The following is a 19,463-nucleotide window of genomic DNA, read 5'->3' on the forward strand; positions in this document are numbered from 1 at the left end:
AAAAACATTCCTAAAACAGAGGAACTAACAAAGTGGACTTACCTGAAAGAAGTGCGAATTTCAACACTGAATACTGATGTGGAGCTATTGACTGGGAACAATGCTCCTAAGGCCATAGAACCATGGAACATAATCAACAGCCAAGGAGATGGACCATACGCAGTGAAAACCCTATTGGGGTGGGTTATCAATGGTCCCCTAGAAGCCACTCCCATTGCAGACGTTGGTGAGTGTCTTACTCTGAATGTAAACAGAATATCTGTTGAAAAGTTAGAACAGTTGCTTGTACAGCAGTACAATCATGATTTTAATGAGACATTGGATGACAATGTCAATGGAAAACCAAAGATTTCTTAAAATGGCTGAACAGTCAGTCAAACTGCAAAGTGGACATTACAGCTTAGACTTACCATTCAGGAGTGACCGTCCAGTCATGCCCAACAACTAGTAGGTTGCAGAACAGCATCTAATAGGCCTTAAAAAGAAATTTGAAAGAAATGAACAATTCAGAGTTGATTACACAGAATTCATGGAGGATGTAATACACAAAGGACATGCAGAGGTGGTACCACAAGCTGAAGTCCAACGAGCGGATGGCAAAGTGTGGTACATACCCTACCATGAAGTTTTCCATCTAAAGAAAGGCACCATCAGAGTGGTTTTTGACTGTGGCGCCACATTCCATGGAACATCTCTCAATGCTGCACTCCTTCAAGGCCCAGATCTGATGAGCACGCTCATTGGTGTGCTCACAAGATTCAGATAACACCCAATAGCCTTGATGGCTGACATTAAGTCAATGTTTCACCAAGTCAGAGCGTCCAGAGGTGATGTTGACTTCTTACGTTTTCTGTGGTGGCCTAAAGGTGACGTACTGTATCTCTGCTCCCTATTGAATACTGCATGACTGTGCATATCTTTGGTGCAGTGTCCTCTCCAAGCTGTGCAAATTTTGCACTGAGACAGACAGCTAAAGACAACAGAGGCACTTGTAGTCCAGAGGTGGTGAGCACAATTGAAACAAACTTTTATGTTGACGACTGTTTGAAGTCTGTTGAAATAGAAGCGCAAGCAGTGGAGCTGATGAGAGACCTTACCCGTGTCTGCCACAAGGGAGGATTTCACCTGACCAAATGGGTGAGTAACAGCCGCACTGTAGGTACTTGCACATATCCCAAAAGAAGATAGAGCCACTGAAATGAAAGAGCTGGATTTGGACAGAGATAAACTGCCATTAGAAAGAGCATTAGGCCTGTTATGGTGTGTGGAAAGTGACATGTTCACATTTAACATCTCCATCCCAGACAAAGCACCCACACGGAGAAACATTCTATCAATGGTCAGTTCCATATACGACCCACTTGGTTTCTTGTCTCCTCTAACTCTACCTGCCAAGTTGCTCCTGCAGGATCTTTGCAGACAGAAGTGCAGCTGGGACCATCCAATACCTCATGCTTCTGCAGAGAGATGGAGAAGATGGGTGACCGGTCTGGAGGAGCTGAAAGACTTCAGTGTGGTGCGCTGTGTGAAGCCAAGTGAAGTTGGAGCATCTGTGGAGGCTGAACTTCATCACTTCTCAGACACAAGTGAACAAGGCTATGGAACAGTGAGCTACCTGCGTCTTCATTCAGGAACACACACTATGCATGTCGCCTTTATGCTTGGCAAGGCCAGGGTGGCGGCATTGAAGCAGATGATCATACCTCGCATGGAGCTGGTGGAGGCTGTCTTGGCAGTGAGAGTGGGCATGATGCTCAGAAGAGAACTGGAGATGAAGCTCAACAGCTCAACATTCTGGACAGACAGCCAGTCAGTGCTGAAATACATTGGAAATGAACATACAAGATTTCGCACATTTGTGGCCAATAGGATTGCTGTTGTTAAAGAAAATACAGATGTCTCACAATGGAGATATATTGGAACAAAACTGAATCCAGCTGATGTTGCAAGCAGAGGAGTGAAGGTGGACACCTTTGTGAAAAGTAGTGAATGGCTCAACGGACCAGACTTCCTATGGATGTCAGAGAGTGAGTGGCCACAGGATCCTTTGTAGTCACCGTCACTTTCTGAAGATGATGTTGAGGTTCAGCCATATGCAGTGCTGCAATACAGCAGTGTGACAGTCCCACATGGCAGCTGCTGCAACATTATTCAAGCTGGAACAAGTTGAAGAGAGCTGTGGTGTGGTATCTGAAGCTGAAAGATTTCCTTATATTCAAAATGAAGCGAAAAAAGCAGTTGCAGCATGTTGTCTCCCCCCAGACATGGAGCCAAAGCAAGACCCTGGATGATGAGAAGAAGGCTTTTAAGAAGAGACTGGGTGGACAGTGCATTTCCTTGGATGACCTGTGGAGGGCAGAGAAGTCCATTATTGTGTTCTGTCAACACCAGAGGTACCCAGAGGAAATTGCAAGGCTGCAAAAACCTGCTTCTGACAATGGTCTGAGCCAAAAGAGCACCATCTACAAGCTGGACCCTGTGCTGGAAGATGGAGTTTTGAGGGTAGGAGGAAGACTGAAGAGGGCAGCGATGCCTGATGAGGCCAAGCGTCCAATGATACTTCCCAAAGACCTTCTTGTCTCCACGCTTATTCTTCGACACATCCATGAGCAACTTGGACATGCTGGAAGAAATCATGTGCTCTCTCAGCTCAGAAAAAGATATTGGATAGTGAATGCCAACTCAGCTGCTCGCAAAGTCCTGTCAAAATGTGTAATCTGCAGGCGTGTGAGAGGGAAGAGAGGTGAACAGAAGATGGCTGACCTGCCAAAAGAAAGACTTGAAGCTGATCTTTCACCTTTCAGCAATGTTGGTGTTGACTACTTTGGCCCTTTTGAAACTAGAAGAGGAAGAAGTCTCATCAAGTGCTATGGTGTCATATTCACCTGCATGTCAAGCAGAGCTGTGTATCTAGAGATGGCTCATGCATTGGATACAGACTCCTGCATCAACGCCCTACGACAGTTCACCAGCAGGAGAGGTCAGGTGACACACATCTGCTCTGACAACAGAACCAATCTTGTAGGAGCCAAGAAAGAGCTGCAAAATGCCATCTCAGCCTGGAACTCTGAGAAGATCCACAATGCAATGCTCCAGAAAGACATCCAGTGGTCCTTCAATCCACCTGCAGCCTCACCTGCAGCCTTCGGTGATGTGTATACCATCATAGACCATGGCATGGGGTGCATGGAAAGGAAAGAACAATGAATGGACATTGCTAGAACGAAGGAACCTGGAACCGTTTGAATAGTTTGTTTCTTTATTTTTGTATAACTGATTGTAACTAATAAATCACCATTATACTTTATTTTCGTTTCCTGGACTATTTCCACGAGTCGAGTGATCACACCGAATCCCAGATGTAATGCTCAAACAAATGCCAATGGGACTCACAAACATCACGGTTTTGAGCTTACAGGTCATTAACATGACTGGGTATAAAAAGAGCATCTTGGAGTGGCAGCAGCTCTCAGAAGTAAAGATGGGAAGAGGATCACCAATCCCCCTAATTCTGCGCTGACAAATAGTGGAGCAATATCAGAAAGGAGTTCGACAGTGTAAAATTGCAAAGAGTTTGAACATATCATCATTTACAGTGCATAGTATCATCAAAAGATTCAGAGAATCTGGAAGAATCTCTGTGCATAAGGGTCAAGGCCGGAAAACCATACTGGATGCCCGTGATCTTTGGGCCCTTAGACGGCACTGCATCACATACAGGCATGCTTCTGTATTGGAAATCACAAAATGGGCTCAGGAATATTTCCAGAGAACATTATCTGTGAACACAATTCACTGTGCCATTCGCCGTTGCCAGCTAAAACTCTATAGTTCAAAGAAGAAGCCGTATCTAAATATGATCCAGAAGCGCAGACGTCTTCTCTGGGCCAAGGCTCATTTAAAATGGACTGTGGCAAAATGGAAAACTGTTCTGTGGTCAGACAAATCAAAATTTGAAGTTCTTTATGGAAATCAAGGATGCCGTGTCATTCGGACTAAAGAGGAGAAGGATGACCCAAGTTCTTATCAGCACTCAGTTCAGAAGCCTGCATCTCTGATGGTATGGGGTTGCATTAGTGTGTGTGGTATGGGCAGCTTACGCATCTGGAAAGACACCATCAATGCTGAAAGGTATATCCAGGTTCGAGAGCATCATAATGATCCCATCCAGACGACGTCTCTTTCAGGGAAGACCTTGCATTTTCCAACATGACAATGCCAAACCACATACTGCATCAATTACAGCATCATGGCTGCATAGAAGAAGGGTCCGGGTACTGAACTGGCCAGCCTGCAGTCCATATCTTTCATCCATAGAAAACATTTGGCGCATCATAAAACGGAAGATACGACAAAAAAGACCTAAGACAGTTGAGCAACTAGAATCCTACATTAGACAAGAATGAGTTAACATTCCTATCCCTAAACTTGAGCAACTTGTCTCCTCAGTCCCCAGACATTTACAGACTGTTGTAAAGAGAAAAGGGGATGTCTCACAGTGGTAAACATGGCCTTGTCCCAACTTTTTTGAGATGTGTTATTGTCATTAAATTTAAAATCACCTAATTTTTCTCTTTAAATGATACATTTTCTCAGTTTAAACATTTGATATGTCATCTATGTTCTATTCTGAATAAAATATGGAATTTTGAAACTTCCACATCATTGCATTCCGTTTTTATTTACAATTTATACTTTGTCCCAACTTTTTTGGAATCGGGGTTGTACAACTCGATTTCATGGAATGTTAAATATCTCCCCATCTTTGAACATCCCACAGAGAAACCCAGACTAGTGATAAATAACAAACACCTGTTTTTATTTTTCCCAATCCATTTCAATTCCAGAGGGTTGGAAGGGGTATACTTCTGCAAAGCATTGAATAACAGTACAATCTAAATGCCATACCACACTACCTGCATTTTATTTTTAATTATTTAATCAGTTATAAAAGACTGGCAGACTTTATCGATCCGCTTTAAATTAAATGTCTCGAATACATACATCTCGTTCCATATAAATAATACAGGAAACTGTAATGTAACTACGACAGATGATTGCAGAAGCACATCTTATGTAAATACATGTATCAGCAGTTTCATCTTATCTGAGTACACATCTCGATATCAGGTCTCTCTTAGGTGTCACAGGGTGGAGGGGAATTACATTTGTGTGAATTGCTGATCTTGCAGTAAGATTTTCTTCCTGATTGTGACTGGATGTGCATACTGACTACAGGAACACATTTTAAAGCGCAATTTTATATAGAAGACATGAAAAGTCCAGTTTAATTTGTATGTGAGAACGATCAAATTATAAATTGATTTTAACCCATCTGATTCCAGTACCCTTGTGCACAAAGTGAGCTCCATGAATACATGGTTTGGCAAGGTTGGACTGAAATAACCTGAGTGGCCTGCACAGAATCCTGGCCTCAACCAAACTAACCGCTATAACTGTTCCTGTAAAGTCAAGTGTGAGTGTTATGGTTAGGTGTCCACAAACTTTTGGCCATATCATATATGGTCAGAGTACAGTATATGGAATTGTATTAGAGACATTTAACATGAAGTGGGGCCATCTTTGTTTGTCAAATCCATCATCCATCCATTATCTATACCGTTTATCCATCAGGATCCCAGCTGACTTCAGGTGAGAGGCAGAGTTCACCCTGGGCAGGTCGCCAATCTATTGCAGGGCTAATACAGAGACGAACAACCGTTCACACTCAGGTTCAATTTAGAGTAGCCATTTGACTTGATCAGCAATGTCTTTGGACTGTGGGAGGGAATCTGGATGAAACCCACACAGGCACGAGGAGAACATGCAAACTCCACACAGAAAGGTCCGAGTCAGCCATAAGGTTTGAACTCAGAACCTTCTTGCTGTGAAGCAACAGTACTAACCACTGCGCCACCGTGCCGCTCTGTTTATCAAATCAGATAACATAATTCTTTACTAATGTAAGATTTCTAAACAGCTGCTTATTTACTGGAATTATTCAGAAGTAATCTCAGTCATTATTAGCTATCGGTTATTGTAATGTCTGAAAATAAGAAAGGATACAAGTTCTGGTGCTAGATGCATTTTGATGGATTTATTTAGGCAAATCTATGAATTGTTATCATTGTCTTTAGTGGGATCTAAATGCATGCAGGTAGTGTTAGAAATAATCAATAATCTATATATAGAACAAGAACTAAAACAGGACTGTAATGCTACATAGAAATAGCAGGGTAGATTATACAGGCATACTATGGTGCAGTGGTTAGTACTGCTACCTCACAGTAAGAAGGTTCTGGGTTTGAACCTCACAGCCACGGGGGCCCTTTCTGTGTGGAGTTTGCATGTTCTCCCTGTACTATTGAATTACATAGTGTAATGTATTTTGCATCAGTACACTGCTGCATTGTCTTGTGACAGTGATACCAATAATGAGATATGCATCACAGTTACGAATCCATATTTATTCCTTTTTTTGACACTGCATACCATGTGCCAGAAACAACACCATGACATTTATTATGGTGTGACTCTGCTGGGTGTCTGGTGGACAGCAGTGAACCAGCGCTTTCACTTTACATCATTACTATGTAGTTACCATCCAATATCAAACTTATGGCAAACAGTTGTCTGGTTCTATCTTTCACATCCACGTGCTTTGACATGCATGCAGCACCATTATGACTAATTACCATGCACCTGTTCCTGATTAGAGTGCAATCACAGCACATACATATAAGGACTCTCAGTAACACACAGACTTTGTGAAGTATATGCTCTGTACCCTGTGTCTGATATTACCAAGCTTTGTATTTTGTGTTGCTTTTCTGGTTTTGACCCTGTTTGTGTTTTTGGACTGTGAGTATGGTATTACCTGATATCCTTTCTGTGCCTCACTCAACCACTGCCTGTTTTTCGACTCTGCCTTTGTCAGTGTTTTGGCTCTGATTGCTAGCCTGTTTTCAATAAAACTCTTCTTGCACTTACATCCATCTATCAGAAACTGTCAACTGTCCAACAAGCTAGTGGACTAATAAAACTGTGTTAACTAGTTTTATATGAAACTGTCATGAATATTTTCCATATAATGTGTTAGTAAGTAATCCCACATTATTTTTGAAAAAAGCAAATTAAAAATAAACACTGAAAAAACCCATCTATCTTATGTAAATAAAGATATAAATTTCATGGTGGTTAAGTGTTTTTGAGATACACTGCCGTGCACTTATGATCAGGTTCCCTGTGGTGGTACACGTGCATACACCATATGGTCGCAAAAACCATCAAAAATCATCATATTCTCTTAAGTACAGAGCTCCACTATGAAGAAGGAATCTGTGACAATTGTTAAAAGTTGAAAACATTAACTACAGTGTTTGGAGTACATGTCACAACAACAACAACAACAACAATTTGAAAAAGTACAACTCTAAAGCAATCTATGCAGTAGCTACACATAGGATAGGTGTAATTATAAGCATGAGGAATATAAGTATAAATCAGAAAATTTCCTATTTCTTCAGGAATGGCTTCACCTACAAACATGTTAGCAGAAGAGCAAGTCCATTGTTCCATCTGCTTGGATGTATTCACCAATCCAGTGTCCATCCCCTGTGGCCACAACTTCTGCATGGCCTGCATTGGTGACTACTGGAAGACCAGTTCCCTCTTCATGTGCCCCATGTGCAAGAAAATCTTTTTCAAGCAGCCGGACATTAGCATCAATACAGTGCTGCGTGAGATTGCAGAGCAGTTCAAGGAAATGAGAATCAACCGTGGAATGAATCAACAGCACTCCCAGCAACAACAAGAGCCAGAGAAACTAAAGGAAGACCTGCTTTTGGAAATGCCAGAATTGATTCCACCAAGTGAGCCTTTGATCGAGGGAGTGAGTTGTGACGTCTGTACCGGGCCTCAGCAGCAGGCTGTGAAGTCATGCCTAGTGTGCCTCACTTCATACTGTGAAGAACATCTAAAGACACACACAGCTAGATTCACTAAACACAAACTAATCGAGCCAGTGCAGAATCTAGAAGAGCGCATGTGTAAGAAGCACGAGAGGCTGCTGGAGCTGTTTTGTAAGAAAGATCAGATCATGGTGTGTGTGCTCTGCACAGAGATGGACCACAGGGCACACTACACTGTGCCAGTTGAACGAGAATGGAGTGAGAAAAAGGTAAAAAGACAAAATATTTATCAGTCATTTTCTTGGTGTAACCCTTCTTTGCAAATTTTAGTGTTTTCCCTGTTCATGTACACCAATTCAATCTGCCGACTACTTCGCAGGCTCTTTTCAAACTGAATAGGCTGTATAAAATAAATCCAGTTCTAGACTGCAATTAGAGCAGTCTTTTAAGATTATTACTTGTCACATGGTAAGACGTGATCTCCCCCCCAAAAAAAAAATTGTCTAAATTCTATAACAGCCTGTGCAATATCATGTGTTCTCCGTGTCAGATTATACAGATTATGATTATCCTCTAATGCCAGACCTGTGATTAAAGAAAATTACTGCATTTAGCTAGTGATCAGGCCTCAGAGAGAAAACGGGGGTTGCATAAACAGAAACATTTTTCAAAAGAGCTTGAGGTAATAAAGATATTTTTCTGTCCATCAGTCAAGTCAGGTTTATTTGTATACCGCTTTTAACAATAGACATTGTTCCAAAGCAGCTTTACAGAGAATTAAAGACTTTAAACATGAGCTAATTTTATCCCTAATTTATCCCCAATGAGCAAGCCTGTGGCGATGGTAGCAAGGAAAATCTCCCTCAGATGATATGAGGAAGAAACCTTGAGAGGAACCAGACTCAAAAGGGAACTCATCCTCATTTGGGTGATAACAGATAGCATGATTATAAATAACTCGCTTCTATAACAGTGTCCTGTAGAGTCACAAAGTATAACTGTGTAACCAGGAAATTCATTATAGTTTTAACATGAAGTCTCTTTTGTTGAAGTTATCAACTGTTCATTGATGGAAACTTGAGTGCAAAACTATTCATGACAACTGCAGTCCTAAAGTTAGCAAGTCAACTGTAGTCCTCAGACATAAATGTATTAATGTAAGTGTCCAGAACTATCTTCCAAGTGTGGCTTTTGACTGTCCATATGGGGCCGTCCTCCACAGGAGCAATGAGACTCCAGCCAGACATAGGGCACCAGGATGGGTCAGGCAGGTTCAAGGAGCAAAAGAGGTCAGCATCTGACTGGTGTCTCAGGATCAACATGTAACTCAGAGGGACAGCTGGGGGGGAAGCAAACACAGGTTGTTACGTAGGTATGCCCAATGTCACCTAATGAGTAAGAACAGGATACATTTTGCGCTGAGTGCAAGCAGGGACTCCGGCAAAACTAACTATGATAGCACAACTAAAAGGGGAAATCCAGAAGGTATTTGACTCACTAAGACCACCAATCTTACTTTCTGATGTACAGTTTTTGTTTGCAACAGCAACATAGGGCCATAAATTGGAAAGTGTAAAGCTGGCTTCAGGACAGAGAAAACTCTAAAATGTACAGAATTATAAAATCAAGCCCTCAGACATGAGGGTTCCCTGGGACATAAAGCATCCAGCCACTATGCTGTCAACAAACCTGGGTAAGCAAGTGAGTAGGAGGTTGACAGCATCCATACATCCCAGTTTACCAAAACAATCTATGTCTGAGGACCCTCCAGATCTATTCCTTTACCTAATAAAAACTATTAACAAAAGGCTTGACTAAACAGATATTTTTTCAGCCTAGACTTAAACACTGAGACTGTGTCTGAGTCCTGAGCACTACTTGGAAGAAGTGCTCTGTCCCCTGATGTAGCCTTCACTATATGAGTTACCAATAGCCTGCACCTTTTGATCCAAGTAGGCATGGCAGGTCATAAAGGACCAGAAGTTCACTCAAGTGCTGTGGTGTGAGACCATTCAGTGCTTTAAAGGTCAATAGTAGTATTTTATAATCAATACGAAATCTGATTGGGAGCCAGTGCAGTGTGGATAAGATAGGGGTGATGTGGTCATTTCTTCTAGTTCTAGTAAGGATTAATATCAACATGTTTTTGTTTCCATTTCAACATTGCCACTATTGTATTTGTGGCTGTTCCGTGAATGTCATCCTCCTGTTTAGATGAGCGACATAGTAGCAGTCACAATATGATTTTAATAAAAAAAAAAGATACTGGCAGAGCCTCTGGTCACAATGACACTAAAGCAGTCATCAGGGAACATCTCATTTGACTCACTAAGACCACCAATCTTACTTTCTGATGTACAGTTTTTGTCTGCAACAGCAACATAGGGCCATAAATTGTACAGTGTAAAGCTGGCTTCAGGACAGAGAAAACTCTAAAATGTACAGAATTATAAAATCAAATCTAAGAGAGAAACTTTGAGTGTATTAAATGGCAATTAACAGGCTGTGCTAAGAAAAACAGAAACAGAGGTTCAGCAGATGATCCAGGAACGACTCAAGAAGGTTGAGGACATCAAACACTCTATTGAACTGAATAAAGTAAGTCTGAATCTTCAGCATACTGATTATTTCATCAGCTGGCATTGCTGAACATCCTGTAATGCTGGATAGAAATCCAGGCAAACTTGTCATTGATAAGCTCACCATATTTCATGCTAACGCACATATGCATTTTCTCTTCTTCCTATCTTGCCTTCTTCAGCACAGTGCTCTTCGGGAGATTGAGGACAGTGTGCAGGTGTTCTCGAACTTGGTCCATATGGTTCAAAAAGCACAAGCTGAGCTTGTTCTTGCCATAGAAGAGAAGCAGAGAAAAACCGAGTGCTGGGCTCAAGGACTTATCGAGGAACTAGAACAAGAGATTGCCATGCTGAATACAAGGAACAGTGAGATTGATCATCTTGCTCGCACTGATGACCACATTTACTTTCTTCAGGTGGAGTCTTTAAATACTTTAAAAACAAATAGTGCAACATAAAAACACTCGCCTTATCATCCAGCAATTGCAAGTTTGAATCCTGATAATGCCACAGCCATCCGTGGCCAGGAGCTCAAGAAAGTAAACTTGGCCTCAGGGAAGGAGGGGTGGCATGTTCTCTATCTCCTATCAATCACAGCGACACTAACCAATTATGGGCATCTGTGAGTTCATGTATGTGGAGGTTGGCGGAGAGCACTTGTCTCCTAGTGTATGCCACTCCTGAGTATGCAGTACAAAAAGATGCAATTGGTTGGTTTCACATGCCTTGGAGGAAGCATGTGATAGAGCCTTCACCCTCTCTGGTTGCTAGCTATCATGTGATGGGGAGAGCTGTCTGGTAGGGTGGACATTGGCCATGAATGATTAGTGAGAAAATAAGGGAAAATTAAAAAAAAAGAAAATAAGTATATTCTCAGGAAATAAAATATATTATTGTACCTTTAGGGGTACAATGACTTGTCACTTGGGCAGTACCCTCTAAGGTACTTATTTGTACCCTTTATATACTCTTTGGAACATGTATCTACCTTTTTTTTTTACCCTAAAAAAGGTACACATAGTTACCTTGAAGTCCATTAATGAGCTCTAGGGGGTACATTAGTGTAGACACAGGCTGTGCAAGTAAATCAATTTTGCAAAAGTTATTTGGTCATTTTATCAGTTCAGTGTTCATATTCTTTTCATAGTTTTTTGCCATGACCTTTAACTTTTACATGATTACCATTCAAGAATAGTCAAGATTAGTACATTTGACTTCTACTCTAAATGTACATCTCTAGAATCTCCCATCTCTAATCACCCATCCACAAACTAAAGACTGGTCTGAGACCCATGTGCCCACAGATCAGTGTCTGGGGACAATCAGGAGAGCTGTATCAAAACTGGAAGAAACCCTGACAGAAGAGATGGAGAAACTTGCAGAAACTGGTGGGTCCTTGATTCTTTGAAATGAATACTGTACTCCAAGTGTACTTTCCTTCATGTTAGTCTCCTTGCTGATTCCAAATCAAAGGAAAATTTGTGATTCTAGTTGTTATTTGCTTTGTTTTGCTCTCATACTGCACATAAATAGCTGAACCTAAAAACTGCAAATAGACTGAGGGGTGTGTAATGTTCAAAATTCTTTGATTCATTGGTCAGAAATTTATTGGCATGAAAGCCCCCTGTATAACGTGCATAATAAAACCCCACATTTTTTTTCCTTCCCTACAGAGCTAAAGACTGTTCAGAAGTACTCAAGTACGGTTTGTGTATGCATTCCCATACAAATTAAAGGTCTGTCAAATATTGTGATTCCTTGTTCCATCTAAGTTTCTTTTTTTCTCTTTTGTAAAGTGGATGTGACCCTTGATCCAGACACAGCCAATCCTTGGCTGCAACTCTCTGAGAACAGACGACAGTTGCGTCACCTGGGGGCATGGCAAGACCTGCCTGACACACCAGAGCGTTTTGACACAGTGGTCATCACCCTGGGCCGTGAAGGTTTCACTTCTGGCCGCCATTACTGGGAGGTCCAAGTGGGTGAAAAGGATGACTGGTACCTGGGTGTTGCCAGAGCATCTGTCAACAGGAAAGGCCGCATTGCCATAAGCATGACTCAAGGCTATTGGGCACTGGCTATGAAGAAAGGACAAGAATACAGAGTCTCCTCCTCCCCACCTTTTATTCTTTCTGTCACCCCCAGGCTGAAGAGAGTAGGTGTGTATGTGGACTTTGAAGAAGGACAGGTGTCATTTTATGATGCAATATCAAGAAGTCACATCTACACCTTCATGGACTCATTCCAAGAGAAACTTTACCCGTTCTTCTACCTGTATTGCTGTGATAAGGCCTCGGACATACTGAGCATCTGTCCAGTGCCAGCGAGAACACAAAACAAACAGTGCTGAGCACGAATGCAAGGACAATAGGAACAAGTTTAAATTGAATTTTTTTTTAAACACCTGTGTTATGAAACGGTGAATGTGATGTTTTGGTGCTTTAAACTGACACCAAGCGGCTGAAGGGTAGTGAAGCACCATTATCGTCCCTGGTGTTACAGAGGTGCAATTGGTCTCTCTCAAAGTGTCGATAACTTCGTAACTGACGCAACTGTTTTAATATTATGTGAACAAAATGTCTTAAATATAAATGTTTCCACTATGTAATTGGTTTGGGGTATATGGTTTGAAAGGTTTAGAAAAAAATCAAATGATTTTAATGAATTAATATACACTGAAAATGTTATATATATGTATATATACAGTGGTGCTTGAAAGTTTGTGAACCCTTTAGAATTTTCTATATTTCTGCATAAATGTGACCTAAAACATCATCAGATTTTCACACAAGTCCTAAAAGTAGATAAAGGGAACCCAGTTAAACAAATGAGACAAAAATATTATACTTGGTCATTTATTTATTGAGGAAAATGATCCAATATTACATATCTGTGAGTGGCAAAAGTATGTGAACCTTTGCTTTCAGTATCTGGTGTGACCCCCTTGTGCAGCAATAACTGCAACTAAATGTTTCCAGTAACTGTTGATCAGTCCTGCACACTGGCTTGGAGGAATTTTAGCCCATTCCTCCAGACAGAACAGCTTCAACTCTGGGATGTTGGTGGGTTTCCTCACATGAACTGCTCACTTCAGGTCCTTCCACAACATTTCGATTGGATTAAGGTCAGGATTTTGACTTGGCCATTCCAAAACATTAACTTTATTCTTCTTCAGTTCTTCTTCTTCAGAGGCCTTCAGTTGCTTAGACGTTACCCTGGGGTCCTTTGTGACCTCGCTGACTATTACATGCCTTGCTCTTGGAGTGATCTTTGTTGGTCAGCCACTCCTGGGGAGGGCAACAACGGTCTTGAATTTCCTCCATTTGTACACAAGCTGTCTGACTTTGGATTGGTGGAGTGCAAACTCTTTAGAGATGGTTTTGTAACCTTTCCCAGCCTGATGAGCATCAACAGTGTTTTTTCTGAGGTCCTCATAAATCTCCTTTGTTCGTGCCATGATACACTTCCACAAACGTGTGTTGTGAAGATCAGACTTTGATAGATCCCTGTTCTTTAAATAAAACAGGGTGCCCACTCACACCTGATTGTCATCCCATTGATTGAAAACACCTTACTCTAATTTCACCTTCAAATTAACTGCTAATCTTAGAGGTTCACATAATTTTGCTACTCACAGATATGTAATTTTGGATCATTTTCCTCAATAAATAAATGACCAAGTATAATATTTTTGTCTCATTTGTTTAACTGGGTTCTCTTTATCTACTTTTAGGACTTGTGTGAAAATCTGATGATGTTTTAGGTCATATTTATGCAGAAATATACAAAATTCTAAAGGGTTCACAAACTTTCAAGCACCACTGTATATATATATATATATATATATATACACACACACACCGGCCACTTTATTAGGCACACCCATCCACCTGCAGTTTTATGCGGTTATCTAATCAGCCGATCCCTTGACAGCAGCACAATGCATAAAATCATGCAGATACAAATCAAGAGCTTCAGTTAATGTTCACGTCAAACATCAGAATGGGAAAACTTGTGATCCCTACAACTTTCACTTGGTGCCAGATGGACTGGTTTGAGTATTTCAGAAACTGCTGATCTCCTGGAGTTTTCACACACAACAGTCTGTAGAGTTTACACAGAATGGTGCGAAAAACAAAAAACATTGAGTGAGCGACAGTTCTGTGGGTGGAAATAAATGCCTTATTGATAAGAGAGGGCAGAGGAAAGTGACCAGATTGGTTTGAGCTGCCAGGAAGGATATAGTAACTCATAGCAACTCTTTACAACCATGATGAGCAGAAAAGCATCTCATCATGCAACAGCAGAAGACCACATTGGGTTCCACTCCTGCAGCCAAGAACAGGAATCTTAGAGTCAAGAAAAAGTTCCTCTTAAAGTGGCTGGTGAGTGCAAATGAAACATCTAAAATTTATAAAAATTTGATGGTTTAAACATTTTGAGTAATTCTTGTATATGAAATCACTAATGTCTAACAAAATGCAGACATTGCTTTCATTAACAAATGTCTCCTGGAATACCAGCTACAGTGGTGCTTGAAAGTTTGTGAACCCTTTAGAATTTTGATATTTCTGCATAAATGTGACCTAAAACATCATCAGATTTTCACACAAGTCCTAAAAGTAGATAAAGAGAACCCAGTTAAATAAATGAGACAAAATTATTATACTTGGTCATTTATTTATTGAGGAAAATGATCCAATATTACATATCTGTGAGTGGCAAAAGTATGTGAACCTTTGCTTTCAATATCTGGTGTGACCCCCTTGTGCAGCAATAACTGCAACTAAACATTCCCGGTAACTGTTGATCAGTCCTGCACACTGGCTTGGAGGAATTTTAGCCCATTCCTCCATGCAGAACAGCTTCAACTCTGGAATGTTGGTGGGTTTCCTCACATGAACTGCTCGCTTCAGGTCCTTCCACAACATTTCGATTGGATTAAGGTCAGGACTTTGACTTGGCCATTCCAAAACATTAACTTTGTTCTTCTTTAACCATTCTTTGGTAGAACGACTTGTGTGCTTAGGGTCATTGTCTTGCTGCATGACCCACCTTCTCTTGAGATTCAGTTCACGAACAGATGGCCTGACATTTTCCTTTAGAATTCGCTGGTATAATTCAGAATTCATTATTCCATCAACGATGGCAAGCCGTCCTGGCCCAGATGCAGCAAAACAGGCCCAAACCATGATACTACCACCACCACGTTTCACAGATGGGATAAGGTTCTTATGCTGGAATGCAGTGTTTTCCTTTCTCTAAACATAACGCTTCTCATTTAAACCAAAAAGTTCTATTTTGGTCTCATCCATCCACAAAACATTTTTCCAATAGCCTTCTGGCTTGTCCACGTGATCTGTAGCAAACTGCAGACAAGCAGCAATGTTCTTTTTGGAGAGCAGTGGCTTTCTTCTTGCAACCCTGCCATGTACACCATTGTTGTTCAGTGTTCTCCTGATGGTGGACTCATGAACATTAACATTAGCCAGTGTCAGAGAGGCCTTCAGTTGCTTAGAAGTTACCCTGGGGTCCTTTGTGACCTCGCCAACTATTACATGCCTTGCTCTTGGAGTGATCTTTGTTGGTCAACCACTCCTGGGGAAGGTAACAATGGTCTTGAATTTCCTCCATTTGTACACAATCAGTCTGACTGTGGATTGGTGGAGTCCAAACTCTTTAGAGATGGTTTTTTAACCTTTTCCAGCCTGATGAGCATCAACAACGCTTTTTCTGAGGTCCTCAGAAATCTCCTTTGTTCGCGCCATGATACACTTCCACAAACATATTGTGAAGATCAGACTTTGATAGATCCCTGTTCTTTAAATAAAACAGGGTGCCCACTCACACCTGATTGTCATCCCATTGATTGAAAACACCTGACTCTAATTTCACCTTCAAATTAACTGCTAATCCTATAGGTTCACATACTTTTGCCACTCACAGATATGTAATATTGGATCATTTTCCTCAATAAATAAATGACCAAGTATAATATTTTTGTCTCATTTATTTAACTGGGTTCTCTTTATCTACCTTGAGGACTTGTGTGAAATTCTGATGATGTTTTAGGTCATATTTATTCAGAAATATAGAAAATTCTAAAGGGTTCACAAACTTTCAAGCACCACTGTACGGTCACTGATAGACAGAGGGGGTCAGTGATCAAATTTACACTTTCAGGAATATGTGTAAACATTGTTTGCATTCTGTAGTGGAGTACATTTCTTTTGCATAGACTGAATGAGATTATTGATTGAGGCTTGTGGAATGTTGTCGCATTCCTCCACAAGAGCTGTGCGGAATCCAGAATGTCCCAAATCTAGAGGACTTGGGATGGCCTTTTATTGTCCCAAACTTTAAGGTGGGTCTCTGTACTGATGATACTGCTCAGGCTCAGGCAGTGTTTCAACTGGCCATACCTCTCTGATGGGTGCATTATTGTAAATGGGACTTTACGTATTACTAAGCAGATGTAAACATATTCTTTTGTTAATTTCAAACCCACAAACATTGCACGTCTATGCAAAAATAACAATGAAACGCAACATTTCAATAAAAAATTCCCCTTTTTAAGGTTTATAATTTTGTTCAGTGTATTTGCCAACTTTATCTGAAATGTAAATAGTTGGATTATGTTAATGAAAGAAATTTGTGCTGCAAATAAATTGGATTACTTGGTTAAAATGAAATCCTCGGTCTAATCATCTGTAATTTGCATCTAGAATATTTACTGTGTACACTTCTATTCCATTTATTAATATTCTGTAATAAACTAATATAATTGTATACACATGTAAATCAGGGATTTTTATTATCTTCACGCTTTTCAGAAATGTAAATAAGTGGGCTACTCAAAATCATGTCTAATGTGTTATTTATATTCCCTGAGTGACTAATTTACTCTTTTTTTAATGTGCATTAAGATGCTGTGCTTTTCACCCACGCACAAACTGTTCCCTAACACATTAATCATTGAAATGTTTCTCAGTGTCATCAAAACAATATTTTGTGACATCTGTCATGTTACAAAAAGAACATTATTACTCTGGTTAAAGCTAATAAAGGGATTTCATTTGTCAATCGTTAGTAAAACTACATAACACCAGTGGAATATTGTTACTTAGTATAAATACACAGGTGATTATAAGAAATCACGTGCTGATTGATTGAGAAATTCTGACTATTTTTCGATAATCACCTCGAGCGAGTTGGTAAAATGATGGCCAATTGTTTTGTCACTGTAAGTGAGGAAGAATTACAAATTATGAAAGAAAATGCTGTTCCTAAAAGCACTAAAGATGCTACGAAGTTTAGTCTAAAACTATTCAAAGGTAAGGTGGAATTGTGATTTATTTTATCCCTTTCAAAACAAAGTATTTTATGTGAGTCAGCATAGGTAAGTGACACAAGTCTGCACCGCGCCTTTATTACATTTGCATGCCGCTTTTGAAGTTTGAAATAATTTTTTACATGAGTTTTTAAAAAAATAATCACCTCTGTATTTAGGGCGGCACGGTGGTGTAGTGGTTAGCGCTGTCGCCTCACAGCAAGAAGGTCCGGGTTTGAGCCCTGTGGCCGGCGAGGGCCTTTCTGTGCAGAGTTTGCATGTTGTCCGTGTGGGTTTCCTCCGGGTGCTCCGGTTTCCCCCACAGTCCAAAGACATACAGGTTAAGTTAACTGGTGACTCTAAATTGACCATAGGTGTGAATGGTTGTCTATATGTCAGCCCTGTGATGACCTGGTGATTTGTCCAGGGTGTACCCTGCCTTTTGCCTGTAGTCAGCTGGGATAGGCTCCAGCTTGCCTGCGACCCTGTAGAACAGCATAAAGTGGCTAGAGATAATGAGAATGAGACCTCTGTATTTATACTAAATTATTTGCCTCAGGCTCAGTGAGTATCGGTGAATCATAACCGAGACCCGATATTCACTTCGCCTTCAGTGAATAATTGTTAATTATAAATGTGATGCTCAGAGTGGAATTATGACAAGAAATGAAGGATATATCGGAATTGGTTGGAAAAAGTACAGTTGTATATTATCGCAGCAATGATCTCCTTTGAGACAATCAAATATGACAGACTGAAAGACAACTGAGTAAATAGGTCAGCTGATAATTCAGTGGTTTTATATTCATGTGTTGGTTATTTTTCCATGAGGAAGTTGGAACTGTGGTTGTACAGTAAATCTAGTTGCACAACCTACGGTAGCTTGACCCAGAAATGAAAAATGAAACTAACCTAGTCCCAGTGTAGGAGTTCATACACACACACACACACACACACACACACACACACACACACACACACACACACACACACACACACAGGAAAACATTTGAACAAAGGGGCGTGTAGTTTCAATGAAATGAAACACAAACAGCCTTCTAAGACAGATGAGTTTCATCAGAATAAAGAAAGAGTTTGTCAGAGACGAGCAAAGGATCAGAACTTCTTCAAGGTAAATCTGACTTTCTTTTTTTTTTTAATTACCCAATATGGCATTCGCCAATGACTTTAAAAGCTGCTTGTCTAAATGTTTGACGATTAATATAAAAATTTAATTCAGGGAAATCACAGAAATCTATCTATCTGGCCATCCATCCAGGGACCTAAGTGCACTAATTAAGGATGTGCACCAAGTATACAACTAGAAATACTTTACAGTAAAACCTGCTGTAAATATAAATATAAATGTATGGTAATAAAATATCAACAACAGTAATAACTCATAAGTTATTTCTAGTCATACAGTGGGTATAAAAAGTGTACACACCCTGTTAAAATTATATAAAATCATTTTATTGATATAAAATAAAATATATATTTTTATATCTAAATGATATAATGATATCGCTCCTGTGGAGGACGGCCCCATGAGGACAGTTGAAAGTCACACTTGGAGGACGCTCTGGACTCTTACCGGTACAGTAATGCTTTTATGGCTGAGGACTACAGTTGACTTGCTAACTT

The 19,463-nt window shown here is 40.3% G+C and overlaps 1 protein-coding gene across 1 annotated transcript; it reads left to right on the forward strand.

Annotated features, from left to right (window-relative positions):
* Positions 1-7,528: 7,528 nt before the first annotated feature.
* si:dkey-46i9.6 (E3 ubiquitin-protein ligase TRIM39) lies at positions 7,529-12,950 on the forward strand. Its single transcript, XM_060915927.1, has 6 exons — positions 7,529-8,179; positions 10,413-10,508; positions 10,672-10,905; positions 11,730-11,877; positions 12,163-12,189; positions 12,286-12,950. The coding sequence occupies exons 1-6, from the start codon at positions 7,529-7,531 to the stop codon at positions 12,837-12,839; spliced, it is 1,710 nt and encodes a 569-aa protein (XP_060771910.1). The 3' UTR covers positions 12,840-12,950.
* Positions 12,951-19,463: the final 6,513 nt, after the last annotated feature.

This window comes from Neoarius graeffei, chromosome 3, assembly GCF_027579695.1.
Source record: "Neoarius graeffei isolate fNeoGra1 chromosome 3, fNeoGra1.pri, whole genome shotgun sequence".
Lineage (NCBI taxonomy): Eukaryota > Metazoa > Chordata > Actinopteri > Siluriformes > Ariidae > Neoarius > Neoarius graeffei.